The following is a 20707-nucleotide window of genomic DNA, read 5'->3' on the forward strand; positions in this document are numbered from 1 at the left end:
TAAAATTAGAAAAAAATGCGCTGTTATTTAATAGTCTATTAACATTAATTTAAAATAACATTAATTTAAAAGTTATATTTTATTAAAACTTTAATGTTTTTTTATAAGTAAAACAACAATAATATTCATGTATTGAAAATTAAGTTAACCTTAAAACATTATGCTGTTATTTAATTGAATATTAATATAAACTACCAAAAACCTAAAATACATGTGTTTTAAATTTAAAACTAGTCCATCAAATTTTAAAATTTAAAAAATAAATAAATAAAAAACCCTTTTTTAAACCAAAAATAAAAAAGCACAACTATAAAAATGTAAGCTAAGATTTTTAACATTTTAGTCCTTACATTTTAAACTAATATAATGCATTATTTATATATCTTCTTCAATGTCAAAAACGAAAATTATATTAACGTTGCCAAAATAAAAACGTCTTCCAAAAACAATATTTACTACAATATCCTTATTTTACTTGACAGCTTAATTAAAAAGGCAAATATTCTATGTATCAAATAATATTTAAAGTCATAATTTATTTAGAAAAATACTCTAAAAGTCACATGTTAGGCAGATATTAATTGTATACCTATATATAAATCAAATTTAATTAAATTTTACATATTTATTTTATTGATAATAACTTGATATAAATCATTATCTTGCCCTAATAAATCGTTTTATTTAAGTAATAATAAATACCATTCTTTTCGAGGTTTACTGTCATTCTGGTATCACATAAACTTCGTTTATTCTACTCCTGTAAGCTACCTTGTCAAATAGACGCCAAACTACGTTGTCTCTCTACGAAATGATTAATGTTCGAACCTCTTTTTTTCTATCAAAATATTGCTGTTTGTTTAAGGCCCGTTGTAGCGCTGCGTGTGGTAGTAGGTACACTCTCTATTTTAAGGTTTCAACGTTGAAAACGAAAACCGAAATTAAGAAAAATTTACAGTTGTTATTATACGAGGTTTAACTCTGCGTTTTACGAATTAAAGTTATAAAAATTGGACGAGAATTTGTGCTGTAATTACGTTTTTATCGTTGTTGTGTGTTTTAGCATTAATTACTTGAAGGTAAATCACTCAGCGAACGATTAAAACGAATTACCGCGGAGCGTAATTATTGTGAACCCTAAAAAAGACAGAGTCAAAATTTAACCGAATCAAAAAGCTGTTATCTTTCGCTATGTAGCGAACCCAACGTTGCGTAAATGATATATTACATTCTTCTTCTAATTTAGGGCTCGAAAACGCGATGATTGACAGCTCGATCCCACCCAGTCCGGTGTTTTTTATGATCCAATTATTTCATTTTAACCTTGGTAATGTGCGCTAAAATTTCGAGTTTATTTTTTCGAAACTTCAAAGTAAATTTTGCGCGGGAAAAAATAAGAAAAAATGTAAAAAAAAGGTTCGCGCGTTTTTAAAAATTAAGTTCAAAAATTCACCACCAAAAAAACACTTAAAAATATTTAAATTTACTTTTTTAATTTTATAATACAAAATAAATGAAATAAAAATAAATTTAACCTTTTAAATGGCGCTAAAAATTAGGCTTTTTCATTTTTATTTACAAAAACCTATTTTTAAATTTATAAACAAATTAAAAATTAAATTCACAAAACATTGTTTCAAATTTTGATGAACGATCCAGAATCTCTTTTGTTACAATTGATCGACGTATTGTGTAAACTATGACGTCATAATTGCTAATTGTTAGTCTGGTGATCTAAAATCGTTGTATACAATTAAATATTAATGCAGTTTACATTTAATTTTGGAATTAAACACCTAAACAGAACGAATTTGAAACACATCTGGTTTTTGATTTTAATTCAACAATTTGGTTTATTTTTTGGAAACATTTTGAAATTTCTTTTAAACATTTTGAATAATTGAAAGCAATTTTAAATCAATTTTGGATAACCTCTAAACACAGAAATAAATATTGTGTTAAACTTTAAACAACTTTAAAAAAGGTTTTTATTTTTTAAACAACTGTGTTTAGAATATATTAAATGTGACATTATATAAAAATGAAGCAATTTTTAAATAGAAAATTAAAAATAATAATGTTTTTAGTCTGTAACGGTAACAGTCTAATATTTACATCTATAATGTAACGATTTATTACTAACATTTAAACATAAATAATGACTTTTCAGTTTTATTAATATATTATTACCTTTTTTTGAAATATTTTTCTAAATTTTTGTACTTTTTATGTGGTTTTAATAAGAAATTGTAAATCATATATTTTAAGATTTTTTTAAATGTTTGTCAATTATTTTTTTTAAATGTGTTTAATTATATCAGATTTTTATAAAACCAATCAATGTAACTACAGCACAAATTTAACATTTTTATAAAAACAAAAAAAATTGTTTTATTGGATAATAAATTAACAAAATTAATTAAGTTTTTAACTTATATACATACTGCCATTTTTTACAAATTGTTTTTGACAATAATATTTATAAATAATGTTTAAGTCCTTGGACATACAAAAAAAAATTTTAATGTTAAATTTATAATATGTATGAAAACTCTATAATCATTAGCTTATAGATTTCATAACATTATAAATTTTTTTTTTTTTTTAAAAATACTAAAAATCTTATATTGTTTTTTATCTTTAGATATTTAATAATAAACTAATAAACAAAAATAACTTTATGTTAAACATAATATAAACTTCAAACTATTTATTTGATAATTTAAAATAAAAGTAATTTTTGTATCGTAAACATTAAAGGTATTAACTAAATTTCATAAGAAAACTTACAAATTTGCATTTAAATGTTACTGTGCAATTTTTCCTGTATTTACTACCTTATAAATCACTTGTCTTTAAACTAATTTATTATAATTCAAACCTTCCAATAACAAACAATATATTTGTCTTATAATACTTAAGCTTATTGAACTTTTAAATCTGTACACACTAAAGCGCTTGGCCTTCAAAAATAATGATTAACGGCTACAAATGATTTAAGAATTAGCCGCTTATTCACTTACCCCGCTGTGTGATATTTTGGAATCAGTTGACTAGTTTTGAGTGTCATTAATCAAGTATTTGTTTGAGTTGAAAAGCGTAAAAACTCGGGAAAAACTCTTGCTGGGCGACGAGCTTTGTAAACTTCGTCCCTTGGGGGTTTCGGCCCTTTTATTTCGGTCCCTTAACAGCGCAGTATCCTCCAAAAAAACAATTATTTTATCAAAAATTTTTAAACGATTTATTCGATTGATATTTAGCACAAAATTAGTTTTATTGTTAACTTGAAAACATAAAAAATTAACGTTATATTGTTATGATCATTTTAAAATACCATTTTACTATATTTAAATAGGTTTTAAATTTGATTATACTTTAGTCTATATACACAAGTAGCAATCTAAAATTTAATAATTTTTAGACTAAAAACGTTGGATTACGAGCCGAACGGTTTCGGGTTCGAACCGCACCATTGCCACACTATTCGCCCTTGCGCCCGGCGTTTACGGATAGCTCAAAACACGTCACAATATCACACCCTTACCCCATAAAAAAACCTATCACCTTAAGGTGACATGGAAAAAAAAACTAAATAACGAACAAAAAAGTAGTTTTAGAAAATGGCGCAGTGCGACATCTTGAGGTTTTAAGAAATTGATTTTTCGCGAAAAATCACAAAATATTTTGTTTTAAAATTTAATATTTGATTGTTAATACTAATAAAAGGTTATGCACATATGTTAAACCTTAATTTAAATGTTAAAAAGAACAAGCAAATTTGTTTAAAAATATACATGACATCATGGCTTTGTTTTTATTATTCATTTACTCTATAATGTTGGTTAAAAAATCAAAATAGGGGTTAATATTTGTATCATACATATATTGCTTAACATTTAATAACATTATAGCTATTTTTTGTTATACAATAAATCTAAAATCTGTTATAAAATACACATCAGTATTTAAAACAATAGCGTTTAAAAAAAAATCCAACAAAAGTGGTTTTACTATAAATTGTTAGGCTTATTATGGAAAATAATTCTATTGTTTAATTTTAATGAAATCTAAAGTTTAAAAAATTGCACAATTCTAGTTTAAAAGGCAAATGTTACTTACCTATAGTTTAGAGTTATCCATATTCGGTTTTAATCCACTTTTGCACCGACATTTTAACTTTTGGTTTAACTTCCATTTGTTTCAGTTAATTACTTTAAAAAAGAAGTAAAAAAAATCTAATTTTTAACCATCAGTCTAAATTAATTATTTTTTTAACGTTGCTAAATTATTTAATTGTTCTTTTTAAACCAAATATATGTTTTTAAAAGTATTATAAAAGTACTAAAACAATAGCCGAATATTTTTAACTACCGATTAAACAAATAAATTTGTATTCGTTATTATAAAAATAAGCGTAAATTTCACAATTCCTGTAACTGAAAAACCTGAAAATTTTAGGCCTGTAGGTTTTACTTTATTAATGTTACATAACATATTTAATAAACAGCATTATTATTAGATACTTATGAAGTTAAAAACCTTATATAATTTTTGATAATCTTCAAAAGTTTTTTTACATACTTTCTACTCTGGCAAAGATATTAAATATATATATAAGCTGTTCCAATTAAAAAAAACGACTTATTTTTTAAAAACTTTAACTTGAACTATTGAATAACCAAGTTTAGGATTTAAATAAGGAAATGCTTCGTTGTATCAGCTAAGGTAATTTAATACAACTACAACTAAAGCTAGGTGAAATGTTTTGACATTTTTCTGTTTCTTTTACTTAACTTTTTGTCTGGTTTTTGTGATTTATAGGAATTGCAAAATGACAAAGACGTCGTTTGTTATAATTAAAACTGGCAGCTGGGTTCACTTTAGTTTAAAGTTTAAGTGCAAACTCATTTAGGTAAAAATACAAAGTTTTTTAATGTTTTTATCTAAATACTTTTAACTTGGTTCTGTTGTTTTTGGTCTTTGTAGGAGGTATAATTTAGTACTATTAAAATTAAAATTAAACATAAAAAATTAACTTAAAAATTGCTAAAATTAAAAATATATTTTTGTACCAAATTTATGCTAAAAGAACGTACTGTAATAATAGCTGTTTGTAGTTAATTACAATATGCCTTAACACTTCAAAGGCCGAACTTTACAAGCTCAACTTTAAAGCAACCAAAATAAAATTATATTAATTTTTTTCGGGTAATTTGTTTTAGTGCAAATTTAAGGTTAAGTTAATTGTATTGAAAACATTTTTGTATATTTTTTTATCCTTGATGTGGGAAAGTCGAATGCGCGACTTAAACATAGAGTAACATCAGATACTCCGACCCAGTCTCGAGTTGACTGTGGCAGTTTTGGATATTATAGATTATAATTGCCCGATAATTATGCTGCTGATTAAACTGTTTATAGCGCCTTACTTAAGGGCGCTACAGCATGAGATGGTGTAGTGGTAAGAACACTTGCTAAACCACATATGAGGTCGTGGGTTCGATCCCCACTGATCTCATGCTGTAGCGCACTTAAGTAAGGCGCTATAAACGGTATAAACTCCTGCTGAGCCAGCACTTAATCAGCAGCATAATTATCGGGCAATTATAATCTATATAATATCCCAAACTGCCACAGGCAACTCGAGACTGGGTCGGAGTAACTGATGTTACTCTATGTTTAAGTCGCGCATTCGACTTTCCCACATCGAGGATAAAAAAATATACGAAAAAAATTAATTTTTTATATAATTGTAAATAAGAAAAAAAAATTACGGAATTTCATTTTTAAAACGTTTACAAAATTTGTTTTTAGTTTTTAAATTTTTTTGGAAATTTGTTAAACTTTAAATGAACTTGGTTGAAGTTTAGTTCAATGATCTTCAGTTTAGTCTGAGAATGAGTGATTATGACGTATAAGTGGTGATTGTGAATGGCCGATTATTGAACCGTGTCGTGCTCAGAAATATACTTGAGTTTTTTCTTTGATGTTTTGCGCGGTTTTTTCAACGAGTTTTTTTTCGAAATTTACAAAGTCACGTTTTAGAAATATTTTTGCTTGCAGATAATTCACTTAAATAGAATGTTAAAGATTAAGTAACGTTATCTATTATATGTATTTGTTTACAAAATTAAATTGTTTATGTTTTTAAAGCCACATTTTAACTTATTTATATTCAAATTTATTTATATTTCTTACAACGTTTTTTTTAAGTATTTTTATAAATAATTTGTAAATTTATGTTTTTTATTTTATAAAAACATAATATTTTATAATTAAATTTATTGAATATTTAGCGTTAAAAAGATGGCGCTAGTAAGCCAATAGTTTTCTGAATTGTCACTAATTATTTTGCTAGAGAACTATTCATTCGGTTTTAGGTTGAAGTTGCCCTAAACCCATTGTTAAACGTTACTCAATCTTCTAAACTATTAATGCAAGATTTACTCTTAATTTAACAAACAATTCTATGCTTACAGTTTATTGAAACTTGCTACACCACACATGAGGTCGTGGGTTCAATCCTCACTGCTCTCATGCTGTAGCACCCGTGAGTAGAGGCGCTATAAACGGAGCCAGCACTAATCAGCAGCATAACTATCGGGCAATTATAATCTCTATAATATCCCAAACTGCCACAGGCAACTCGAGACTGGGTCGGAGTAACTGATGTTACTCTATGTTTAAGTCGAGCATTCGACTTTCCCACATTGAGGATAAAGATATATACAAAAACAAATTTTTTTTTGAACAATTACATCTTTTCACCAGTTTTGAGTATTTTGTATGCCTATGAATTGGACATAGACTTACACGAAGCTTTATATATGTTGTTAAGTGTTAGAATATTGATAAAGTAAAGTGTGGTATCCCGGTCATGGCATTAGATTACATATCAAGGGGTTTTGGGTTCGAGCCGCACCAACGCCACACTATTCGCCCTTAAGCCTGGCATTTACAGTTAACTTAAACACACCAAAAGGTTCCGGGTTCGAGCCGCACCAATGCCACACTTTTTGCCCTTAAGCCCTGCGTTTACAGATAGCTTAAACACACCAAAAGGTTTCTGGTTCGAGCCGCACCAATGCCACACTATTCGCCCTTTAGCCCGGCGTTTACAGATAGCTTAAACGCACCAAAATGTTTCAGATTCGAGCCGCACCAATGCCACACTATTCGCCCTTTAGCCCGGCGTTTACAGATATCTTAAACACACCAAAATGTTTCAGGTTCGAGCCGCACCAATGCCACACTATCTGTCTTTAAGCCCTGCGTTTACAGATAGCTCAAACACGTCATAAAAATAAAATAAACACAAGAGTAGAATTAAATTCGTCTTTATTTGAACCTTTTTTCCAGTACATTTAATTTTATAAAACACAAACAAAAAACAATAAATTAACTAATTCACAATACAAGCTGTAATTCTTATCATTACTGCATACTTTTAACATGAACAAAACTTTTAAAAATAATCAAAAAAAGGTTGATTTTAAAAACAGGCAAAAAATTGAAAAAAAATTAATTGAAAAAAACGCGAAAAGAAATTGGAACTTTTTTAAGATATTGCAAATTTGTTTTTTTGAATATATTTACACTAAATACAAAATAAAAAGCAAAATTTAATTTCACTAAGTTTGTTAAAAAATGTGCTTTTTTAATTAATATAAGTTAAACCAATGCGCACACGAATTTGTTAATTAATATTCACTAATTAATTACAATATTTCATTTCAATCAAGATAGCAAAACGCAAAGTTTATTAATTATTAAAAAAGGTTAATTTAAGTTTAAAATAGTGTTTCTTGTTAATTAACAAAATTGTGAAATTTTTAGACTAGAAATTTATCTTGAGATTGTTATTATGACGTATAATGCCCATTATGAGCTAACATAGGACGGAAAATAGATTAATCGTTGTACTTATTATTGCGCAGCGTTTTTGCACAAAAATCTGGGTAATCAAACGTTAAAATAACCCCTCAACCCTTCACCTTAAACACGGGGTCAACTTTAACCCCTACCCCAACCTTTTTCCTGGGTCTATGTCAGTTTTACTCAATTTTTGAGCAGATTTTTGTTTTTTTTTTTTTAATTTTTTGTTGTCCTATGTTGTAGGTAGTAGAATCGCTCCACAAAAACACCCCCTAATTTGCATAGAAGTATTCTATGGATAGCTTGATATATAAGGCCCGTAAGACTGAATGTGGGATGTGCTCGGCATATGTGAGAGAGGGTGCGTGCGAAGTTGTGTCATGGCATGGTGGTCATGGGTTATATCCTCGCCTCCCCACGGCCCACTAGCCGGAAGTGACATCATACCGCCATATAAAGTAGTGTGTGTTGTACCGTCTATAAAAAAAATTAAAAAAAATTAAAAATGAAACGAAATTTGATAACTTGATTGCTATTTGGTCATAGTTTACTTATTTTTTAATTAATATTTATGTAATAACATGCCTAGATGTTGATTTTTTACTAAAAAATTAAATATTTGTCCTATATTTAATTAAACAATAAATATATAAGTATATCAACTTAATAACTTTATGACTATAACACCATCCTAATAAATAAATTAAAAGTTAACTAATTTTTTTCGCTTTATAGTCCCAAGAACAAAAGTTTTGTTTTACTTTAGGACTTTTAACACTATATTAAAACCAGTTAAAAAACTTGCAAAAAAAACAATAAAAAAAAACTAAATTTTAACTTTAAACACTTCAATAAATAAATATTCAAAAATAAATAAATATTTAAAAATCAGCAATTTTTATAATTTAAGAAACTACTTTAATTTACTAAACAACAAATAACGAAACTAAATAATAAAATAAATTAAAAAATTCAAACAACCATAACCTGTTTTTACTTAAAAAATCGATTTATTTTTAAGCTTAAAATTTATTTTTAAGCTTTATTTTTAAGCTTAAAAATATACTAAAAATTAAATTTTTTATTTCATAAACAATTTTATTTTTGTACACAACTAAATCAAATCTTTCTCCTACCTAGCATGATCTGATGAGGTTGTCCGACTGCATCCGACACTGATCCAAGTTCATGCAAAGAAGAAGACAATCTAGGAAGTTGGCTTGTTTCTCCTCCGTTGATCCTGGGATCTTGATCCTGTTCATGTCTGGAGGAGGTAAAAAGTTTAATTAATATTTTATAATTATAAAAATAATTTTTAATTTTTTTTAGCTTTAGTTTGTATTGATTGGGTAAGTGTTAAAAATGGTAATTTACAATTTTTAACTTATGTTTATAATCAACTGTTTTTTTAGCTTAATTTTTGAGGGCTTTTAAAATTTAACTTTTTAATTTATACAACTAAATGCATCAAACTGCTTTAGTTTGTATGATGTATTAAATACGGTTATAAATAATTGTGATGTTTTTGTATGGGGATAAAAAAATAGTTCATTTAGATTCAATTTAGAGGCTTATAACCTTGTTTTTAAATAGTTAACTAATGTAGAGCGCTATCATTATGTTTTTATCCGACGATAACGGGCGATCTTTATGGTTAAGATTGTTTAAATTAAATATAAATAGTGGTTTAAATTTATTTTTTATAATGTAATTTTTTTTGGCTAAATGGGTGTTTAAATAATGCTTCTAAATAAGCAAGATATTAGTTGTGGTCTTTTTGTAATTGATGGAAAGAATTTGAAAGAAGTATATTTGGTATTTAAATTATCGCGTTATAATTTAAGTTCAGTGAGGGGCGGTTTGTACAAATACGGAATGGTAAAACACGTACAAATTGAGCTTTATGGGTATTTTTATCGAATTTACAGCTAAAACACAATTTACGTACACTTTGTTATTCAATTCAAAACGTTTATATATTTAAAAAAAATAATTTCCAAAAATTTTTAAAAATTACAAAGTTGTGAGACAAAATTAAATTTAACTTTAAACTTACTTGAACACTGGACCTGGCCCAACGTAATTCGGTGTTTCGCTTTGTCTTGATGACGTCATGACCTCTCCAACAGAGTGTTTGATTGCCGCTAGATGGTGCATGTTCTCGCCGGCGTGTAGCAGGGGAGGGGTGGACGCTGAAGTCTCCCTCGACAAAATAGGTCGGCTGGGTGGTTTGTCGTAAAAATGCGGCGAGTTCTGAGCCGAAATGTCGCTAGATGTCGGGCTGTTGTTCGGCAAACGAGCGCCACCCGACGACGGAGTATTTCGGACTTTTGTGTTTGGAAGTTTGTGATCTTTCTTCCACTTCATTCGTCGGTTCTGGAACCATATCTTAACCTGGAAAATAACAATTTAGGGTTTATTATAAGGTCTTAAATTTTACGATATTACACCCTTACGTTAGATTAACTGGCTGAGCCCTGTAATCTATATTTTATCATATTAAGCTATCCAATGCTTTTCAACATATATATTTGCCAGCGCGCCACAAACGACAGTTTTCAAATATTAAAGTCTGTACATATTTATTTGAATATTAAATTTAATATAACTTGATATTTAATACATCGGCAGCGTGGTGTAGTGGTAAAAACACTCGCTACACCACACATGAGGTCGTGGGTTCAATCCCCACTGATCTCATGCTGTAGCGCCTTTGAGTAAGGCGCTATAAACGGTATGAACTTCTGCTGAGCCAGCACTTGATCAGCAGCATAATTATCGAGCAATTATAATCTATAATATTCCAAACTATCACAGGCAACTCGAGACTGAGTCGGAGTAACTGATGTTACTCTATGTTTAAGTCGCGCATTCGACTTTCCCACATCGAGGATAAAGATATATTCAAAAAAGATTTATATATATATATTAATTACAACGAAAATGAACTATTTAACATAATTTAACATCGCGTTTAAACCTGAAACCTTTTAACAATTCATCATAATATTTGGTTACAAACTTTTCCAACTATTAAAAAAGTTCTAATCAGGCCTCTCTATGACGTGTTAAACAATTAATTATGAGCGAACAATTGAGAAACAGGGAACGCGTGAATCGGGTTACTTTAATGAAACCGCAAAGACGCCGTTCTAGCACATTCCAAATCCGAAATCGATTTATTATTTCAATCGAATAAGATTTGTTAAATTAAAATCATTTTTTATATTTGAAATACTTTCAGCAATTAAAAAATTTGTCAAAAAAAAAAAAATTCGTTAAAAAATGTTGGTTGCGTGAATTATACATTTTCTTTTTTGTCTGTAAATCCTAGTTATTTTTTTCTAGATATTTTTAACCCATCGTGGGGAGTTAATAACGTTTAAATCGCCCTATACTCAAGGGCGCTAAAGCAAAAGAGCAGTGGGGATCTATCCCAGATTATCATTTGGCGAAGTCGTTTTGGCCATTTTTTGGTAAGTTTTTAATAGACTTAATGGCCATGTTATATGATTAACTATTAAACTATGTCTAAAATTAGTAACTAAACTATAAATTTAATCTAGTATTTTTTTATCGCACCATTATACTGTATATTGCATTCTTTGAAATATTTATAATTACTATAGGCTAGGAACGTAAAATTTTAAACAATTTTTTTTAAATAATCGGTAGTTTGATATACTGGTCATAGAATCGAATTCCAGTCCGTAAGGTCGCTTGTTCGATTCGCACCAAATCCATCTTATTTTTTATTAACTAAATCGTTAAAATCGATCCAAATTATATTAAATTAAAATTTTGAATTTAATTTTCACCTGCCGTTCGCTTAAACATAGATTATGAGCGATCTCAATTCTTCTACGTCGAGTCAGATATCGGTTAAAATGGAATTCTTTTTCAAGTTCTAACACTTGGTGTCGCGTGTAAGCCGTCCGAGGTCGTTTTCCTGAATCCAATCCGTTGATAACTGAAAAAATAAATTTATTAAATTATTTTCGAATATCTTGTGAAAAGTTTTTTTCAAAAAATTAAAAAATTTTGAATATTTTTTTAAAAAATTGATTTTAAAAATGAGTTTAAATTTCCGCATTCTTTCACGCGTTAAATTTTCACAATTTTCTGCGCTTAAAAGTCAGAAAAACGTCTTTGAAATACAAGCAAGGGTTAAATTAATCAACCCCGACAAAACACAAGGTCGTTCGCGGGAACAATCAATCAAAATCACCGCGAAAACCTGATAATATTTCCCCCATTCTCCCTCTATCGTTTCCTGATACCCGAACGTAAAAATTAACAAAGGTTAACATTATTATTGTGTACAAAAAGTCTAGCCATTATTGTTTGTAATAGATCATTGTTTGTAACAATTATCTTTGTTTGTTTTATATTTTAACAATGCGTTTGTTTTGTTATTGTAGTTAAACAATTAAAATAACAATATAACTTTAAAAAGAAAGTATTAGTTTTGGTTGAAAAATATTTAAAAAAATTTAATTAATTTTTTTTAGTATTTTTTTGGTGAAATACTAATTAAATTTACTTTAAGAAATATGTTAAAAATATTTCAAAATATCAATGTTTAGTTAAGTTTTTTGGTTATTTTTTGCCGCGTTTTTTTTTGATAAAATGCCCATGTTTTATCTATATAACAATGTTAGATTAACTAATTAAAAACCAAATTTTTTTCTTATCTTCAACCAAAATCAATCAAAATAAACTGTACCACCCAGCCTCAAGTTATCCATTAACTCGATGTGTAGTCAACCGTATTGTTTTTACTATTTTGTTTTACAAAAAAACTTAATATTTTACCAAATTTTAGAAAGCACTTTTTGTGTTTAATTCATTTTTTATTAATTTGATCAAATAAATGTAAAAATATGATTTTTAAAATTTGTTTAAAATGAATTCTGGCATTTTAAAAATAATTTATAATTTAATTTAAAAAAAATTCCTTAAAAAAATAATTAAATTTTATTAACTATATTTTGAATAATTTAAAAATATATTAAACAAACATATACCAATTAAATATATAGCTATATGTAAATAACTGAAATAAATGAAAACTTAAAAAACACGAAATATTTTAAAGTCAAGTTCAAAAACGGCAGCCATTTTGTAAAAAAAATTATTTAAAATATTTTTATATTTTTTCGTATTTTAGGTAACTATAGAAACCAAATATCAACGTATTTTCTTTTTTTTATTTAATTTTTTTGTTATTTTTTTATTAATTAATTTTAACTGTTTTAAGCGCGTTTAAATACCAAAATTTTATTTAAAAAAAGTAAAATAATTCTATATTGGACATTGCGTTTTTTTTTGATTGAAAGATGAATTTAACTCATTTTTACTATTCATCATAAGCGGCAAAAAACAATAATTATTATTAAAAAAACACTTATTATTAAAAGCGAATAATTAACAATAATTAACAAATATAAAAAAAAATTATTTTTTTATTTTTTATAAAATTTTTATATTTTTTTATATTATGATCACGTAGTTTTTACTATACCCTTACAGACAGACAAAGCTAATAGATTTGTTATTACTAACTTATCATTAGATCAAGTTATTATAAAGTTGTCAGATTTCGAGTTGATCTTGTTTACCCTACCAGGTATTGTTTACTTAACTAAAGGCTACTGGTTGGATTTAACAAAAGCGTTCGATTTACTCAAAGTCAAGACGATCTCCGCCTATATTTAACTAAATATTTGCATGTCTAGCTTGTTTAAATAATAAAAAAAACGTTAAAATCATGATTTTTGGTGTGTTGTTGACGCCTAGAGATAGGGCCTTGAAACGATCGTCAAACAAGTTTAAGTTTAGGGTTATTTTGGTTCTGTAGTAACGGAATTTTTTTTAAATTTGAATCATAAAAATTTCAAAAAACGCGTTTAATAGAAAACCAGTGATATTAAAATACAAAACTATTAAAAAAGTTAACATTTTGTGTTATTAAATTTAACCCTTATAAATAGTTTCACTATATTAACTTAAATATTAGTATAATAAAAGCTAAAATATATATTTATTTGATCTAAAATTTAAATCTAACAAATTTTGAAAAATATTATCAAAAATATAATTTTAAATGCGTTTTATTTTTATGGATATTAAAATATTAAAATATGACGTCACAAATTGGTAAATTTAAAGTTTAAAGCCAGTTATTTATAGTAAAAAATGAGTTTTAATTCAAAGTGTTGAAAGAATATAAAGTGGGTCACATGTTCACACTTATGTTCGAATAATGCACTTTATTTTGAAGTACTTTAAAGATAATTGGCAAACAATGTTTTAGCAACATCATTAAACAATTTGAAACAAACTTTTTCACATTTTTTCCGTTTTTTTTTTGTTTTTAAAACTGTTGTGTCATGACATATTTTAAAAACACCGTTTTTATTCTGCTAACTTGTGCGCAAACAGTTGGTTTTGTTGCGTACAATGCAGGAGTGTGACGTCATAGTTATCACGACAGCGTTCTGCCAACGTGTCACGTGACGCAACTTCCTTTTTGTTTGATTAATTTTTGTCTTCCTGATGCTGGGTTGGTATGCAAGTTTTAATACGACAATGAGTTATATTACAACACAATGCCTAATTGTTTAAATCATAATTAGAACAATTCATTTCTATTTATAGACAATTGTGTTTTATCTTTAATTGTGTAGTATGTTGATTTAATTGGTATTTAACTTAAAATTGCCAAAATTGACCAAAACTTTACCAAAATGGAATTAAATTGTTTTTAAAAATTTAAAATCTTTTTAAAAATGGCTAAAAATTGGGCTCAAAATATTTTTAATATTGACATTTTTGAAGAAGCAAAAACTATTTAATATTTGCATAAGTTTGTTTTAACTAATCTTAATACCATAATTAATCCTTTTTTAGCTTTCTTTAATTAACATTTGTTATATAACATTGGTTGGACTTTCAAGATATTTTTGAAAACGTTTATTTTTAACTAAATCATGAACAACAGAAAGGGGAAAATAGTTGCTGCCAAAACGTAATTTCCAAAGATTTTTCGAAGAAATCTGTCCGACAAAAAACGTGATTACAATGATTATGACGTCATGTCACGTGGTACACAATGGTTTTTGTTGTTTTGTTTAAAAAAATTTAGAAATGGAAAATCCGAAAAATCTAAGTTTGCATCTCTTTTAACCTCTGTTTAGATAATGGTTAATAAAGTTAATTAAACATTATTTTATGCTCAATTAACTTTTAAATGCCGACATTTGTTAATTTATATTTACACACCAAAACTGATTTAAGCTTGCTAACCTTTTTACACACAGCAATTCAAACCTACATATATGGACAATAGTAAACAGTTTATATTTTCTATCGCATTACTTAAACCTATACCTTACCGAATATGTAAATAACCTTAAACAGAAATAACGCAAAAATTGGTAAATATTCTGATAAAGTTTAAAGCTTACAAAACTGACAACGGATTTTTAGATATTTTTAATTTTAAGCAAATGTTATCTTAGAAGTGAAAACAAATTTTTTCATATTTTCATGCAAAATGGCATCAACTTTTTTAACCTTTTAACTCAAAAGTCTTCAAAATACTAATAATATACATTTTGGGGTAAGTTTACCCAGCAAATTTAGTTTAACATTTTTTAACTTCTAAAAAAGTAACCCTGTTATACTTCTATGTTGAACCATTTTTAACCTCTAAAAGGGTAAGTTTACCCCAAACTTACCGTGGCTGACGTGTATCCGCTTCATCCAGGGGTAAACCACCGCGTTAGGTCCTACTGTACCTTCAACCCCTTGTGGGTCGTCCTCACTTGCACCTTCATTAGACCCTGGGGAGCTTAAATCAGCGGGCGGTCGCCCCCCTAACGCTCTAAGATCTTTTCTGGGGCCTTGCAACATTCCGGGAAGTTCCCCGTACCCGTTACCGCTAGGGTGAGCCTGGAAGAATGTCAACGTTCCGGGGTCCATGGGACTGAACCCAGAAATCGGCCCCCTGTCACTCTTAATCATAGGGTGACCCCCATACATATACCCCTTGCCACAAAGCTCGTTCAACTCGGGTTGAGATCCGTTTGCAACTTGGTCCAGTAGCGACATTTTGATATTTTAAATTAAACAAATTTTTGAGTGATTTTTTGACATTGGCTAAATTCTGTAACAAAAAACATAAAATAAACGTTAAAAATATGCTCATAACTTAGCATAGAGGACCATAATTAATAATAAATTATACTACCACTAAAATTAAACAGGTGAAAAAGCTTTACAATTGTACCAAAAATAGTTTTTTTTTAACAAAACTGGAACTAAAATGGAGGTAAACTTCTAAACTTACAAATTTTTTAAAACTAAAAAGTAACTTTTTTACAAAATAAACGCTATTATTCTTAATCCTTTTCCTTATTTTATAGCTTTAATATCTATCTGTTTAAATTTATTTTAATTTTTGACTTTAATAACTTAATATTAATAAAATTTTAAAATCTATAATTATATTTATTATATAACTATTTCAAACCAAACATTTAAATTCGTGTTAAAACCTTTTTATTCTTTTAATAATAAAACAATGTTTAAATTTTAATAGTTTTCCTCATATTGAAAACAAAAAATCGTTTAAATTACTAATTCTTCGAAATTGTCAACTTAATACTTCAATTTATAATTAACCTAATTAATAAATCTTTATTTGTTGTTTTGCTAATTATTTCAAATATTTCAAACCAACCGTTGAATTATTATTACATACATGTCACAAATTTAATGCATTAGTCTTAGTCTGGTTTGTATAATTTATAACAGACCAACTTAAGCTCTGAATGCATTTGAAGCTACAAGTCCAGATAATTAATTAAAGTTAAATTCTCCTTTTTTGCCGGTTCTCTCTGTTTTTAGACCGTCACGTTTTTAAAATATTTGCGGTGTTTTAAGCGCCTAATGCCCGCCATTTTGATTTAACATCCGCGGGGATAGGTAACTCGTTTTTAAGCTTTGTAACATATTTAAAACCGACACGTTAATAATAATCGAATAGCAAATGATCTTTTCTTTTATAATTAAACTTCGGAAAGGCTTGGAAGTCAAGCAATCAGTTTCGTATAACTTTTTAACTTTTTCTCCAATAAGCTAGCTCGAATATTAATTACATCCTTTGCAGTTTGTCTGCCTAACGCGGTCACGTGACGCGTTTAATATACAATCGACCGTCAAAAAGTGTAATTAATAACGCCAGGTTACCTTTAGTGAAAACCAGGGTATTTAATCATTCGATAAAATGGAAGCACAGGCCGCTGAAAAGTGATTTTCTTTCGACTGCGTTTTGTTTTTAGGAAATTTATTTCGAAATTTTTCAGCGGGTTTAATCGCTTAGGGAAGTCGGCTTGTGATCTATATTCGCTTTTTCGTTTTATTTATTATCTTTCTATCCGGCATGAGTGGGAAATTTCAGACAACAAGTCCCATAGCTCGTTGAAAAATGATTTTATCCGTTTTAGAAAATCGCTTTCACCTGAAATTTTAATGGTTAAACACCGAGCTAATTATATTAACATTGTTTTTATAGGTAAAGTTAATGGTTAAATAATGTACGCCTATATCCTAAGTTAAATTTCTAATTTTAAATGCTTTAAATTAAAAAAATAGTAATGCCTTTATTTTTACAAGTTTATTTGTAGTTTTTATTTTTTTATAACGCGTTAAAATTTAACTAACCAAATTTAATAACATACTTTAATTAAAATATTTAGATTTCTCTAATACAGTCTTTATTAAGCCATCCACAACTTTAAATTCCAAACTAGAGTTAAACAGTTTCTTTAATTTTACGAACGTTAACTATGTTTAACCGTAAAGAAAAAATTAAGAAACTATTTCACTTATAAAATGTTAAAACACCTGCAACACTAACCCTTTACTATAGTTTTAAAATTCATACATTTGCTCTACGCTATATAAAAAACCATATCTTAAAACAATATAAAAACCATATCTTAAAACTATTTGCCTCGAATTGGTTAATATTTTAACCCTTGCACAAAAAAGAATTGCTTTTAATTGATTGCAATGCACACTTTACAATTTAAATAAGCAACAAAAGTTAAAAAAACAACCCCTTTTTCTAAACTATAAAATTTAATTTTGACATCTATACTGGTTTAATTAATTGCAGTTTTACATTTATATAATACCATGAAATGCACATATGCTTAATCTTAAATACTGTGTAAGTGAATGCAAGTTAACAATATCAACTTTTGTACGATTCCCTCTTTCCTGTTTCCATTTCCAGCCGCAAATCGTGTAAGTTTCGAATTCTAAAACCTTCTCCTACCAGCTGCCTGAGTACATTTTTACTACATGTTACTTTCAGTTGGAGGGGTCATATTATTCTAGATTAATGACTTATGTTTTTAATATTAAAGCTATTAGAAAGTGACCCTTAATAGTGACCAAACTAAATATTATTTTTAGTTTGACACACTTTTTATAGCAGCAATTTAAACAGTATAATAAACAATTTAAGAATCCATTAAAAAACAAAAAAAAATTAAGCATTTTTTGGGTTAACTTCTATTTTTATCTTTTAAACATGGGTTTATAATATATCATTTTACGAGACTAAAATTGTGTTTTAAAAAAACCCAAATCATGTTCTAAGTCTTACTGTAGAGCTGTCAAACTAATCCCACCAATGCCTAACTAAACATGACAATTGGCGACCGCATTAAGTTGTTCGAGTCTCAATTCTTTCCTGGACTTGCCATACGTTTGTTATTTTAATTCAGCCTGTTTACAATTTACATTACAAATCATTTTACATTTGAAATGCGTAACATTGCGCATAACCCTAGAAATAATTGGTGATTGCATTTACTTGTAGTTAAGTATTCGCATCTTTGGTATAAATACCCAACAAAAAAGTTTTACAAGAGTTTAAGCTTTTTTTTAATTTATAGGCCACATTTTGTATTTGTTTGAGCTTATTTTAATTAACTACATCTCCTATATTAAACCCTAGTTAAGTACATTACATTGTGTGTTAATAAAGTTTAATTGTTTACTATAAAGTTCACTTAATTCTATAGATGTTTTGTGTTTGTTTGAGCTAATTCAAATGCACTTTTATTACTTGTATTAAACCTTAGTTAGATAAATTACATGTAAATGTATGTTTGTTGGTGTTACAAATGAAAATTAGGAAATGTAAAGCTTATACTTTATTTGTGGTTAGTATTGTGTTTGTTTGGGCTAATTTAAATGCACTTTTTTTACTTATAATAAACCTTAGTTAGATATATTATATGTATATGTATGCTAATACATTACTAATAAGGTTTAAGTGTAGCCTATATGTTATACTTTATTTTATAGATGTTTTGTGTTTGTTTAAGCTAATTTAAATGCATTACATTTACCTATATTAAACCCTAGTTAAATACATTATAAACCAAAATATTTCTTTAATGCAATAATCACACATTAAGGTTTACATATGTATGTCTATAGTTTTTTTATAAACAGTATGTTTAATTTTTTTTTTTTTTAGTTTTATGTTTTAGATTTGGATTTTAAAAGACAAGAATAGGAATGTAACTTAATTAGAATTTCTAGTAGATTATGCTTTCAAAGCCTTTGTTTTAGTCTTTAAAATTTATTTAAAAACATCATCACAATATGGTTTAATAATTTATAATTCCCGTTAACTAATAAAATAATAATTTAACCATCATCCTGGCAAAGCAAACGTTATCACAAATTTTAAAATTTTTATTGAGATTAATTGTGGTAATCTTTGGCAATTTAATAATAACTTTAACACAATAATTACTTTTACAAAACTTAAATATTTTAATATCATTTTAAAAAAGGGCTTTTGGCAAAAGTAGAGTCCAATTGTTTGTCGCATTTAAAAAAAAACTCCAACTCCTTTTCTAGGAAAGTTATTAGTGATTTCAAGGTACAGAAACTAAATCAAATTTAAATACAAAGCTATAGCGTGACTATACAAGAAAAAAACATGCTTTAAATTGTGAGATCATCTTATTTGGGATGGATTCAAAATTCGAAAACTTAAATTCATTTCGCTTGAAAATCTTTCGTTTCGTGCGGGACTGCGCCACGCGACCTATCACGACCTTGTGACGTCACAATTCGAATGATGACGTCACAAAGAGTGTAGTTTAAATTAGTAAGGCTGATGGACAGATTTATTCGATTCGTGACAAGAAAATTTATTAAAATTAATCGGGGATTTTTACGGAAATAATTATCAGGTCAAAACGCAAAAACTTTGTTGAACCATGATTAGGTAAAATCTTTTGTTACGTAATAATCTCTTAAATTACGCGATAATTAAGGTAATTTTGTTATAATTTGCGTTGTTCATTTAAATGTTTTTTTTTAATTTTTTGTAAACATATAAAAATAAAATTTTAAATCTTTTTAATAGTAAATGTTGGCTTATAAATTTTTTTTCGGCCATTTTAATTTTAAATACACGCTACAAAAATGAACAGCATATTTACTTAATTTTACCAGTTAAATTTACCAGCTATTTGAGATACAAACTTTTCATATTAAACTTTAAAAACATTTTATTTTTACTTAACAAAAAAAAAATACTGTTAACAAAATATTATTTACTTAAATTCGAAATGTCAAATAATTTTTAAAATCCGTTTAAGTTAAAATTAATTTGTTTTTTTCGCGTAAAAGTAGATTTGTGAGACAAAATTTATTTTCGCACAAAATTATCGATCACTTTCACATACCAAAGACAATTATCTTTTACTGACCGTCTGGTCATAAGATTAAC

The 20707-nt window shown here is 27.4% G+C and overlaps 1 protein-coding gene across 1 annotated transcript; it reads right to left on the minus strand.

Annotated features, from left to right (window-relative positions):
- Positions 1-7850: 7850 nt before the first annotated feature.
- LOC145741180 (uncharacterized) lies at positions 7851-15990 on the minus strand. Its single transcript, XM_082558719.1, has 5 exons — positions 15618-15990; positions 11694-11845; positions 9932-10269; positions 9012-9139; positions 7851-8352 (listed from the first exon to the last, which is right to left on the minus strand). The coding sequence occupies exons 1-5, from the start codon at positions 15988-15990 to the stop codon at positions 8168-8170; spliced, it is 1176 nt and encodes a 391-aa protein (XP_082414845.1). The 3' UTR covers positions 7851-8167.
- Positions 15991-20707: the final 4717 nt, after the last annotated feature.

This window comes from Corella eumyota, chromosome 2 (assembly GCF_963082875.1).
Source record: "Corella eumyota chromosome 2, kaCorEumy4.1, whole genome shotgun sequence".
NCBI lineage: Eukaryota > Metazoa > Chordata > Ascidiacea > Phlebobranchia > Corellidae > Corella > Corella eumyota.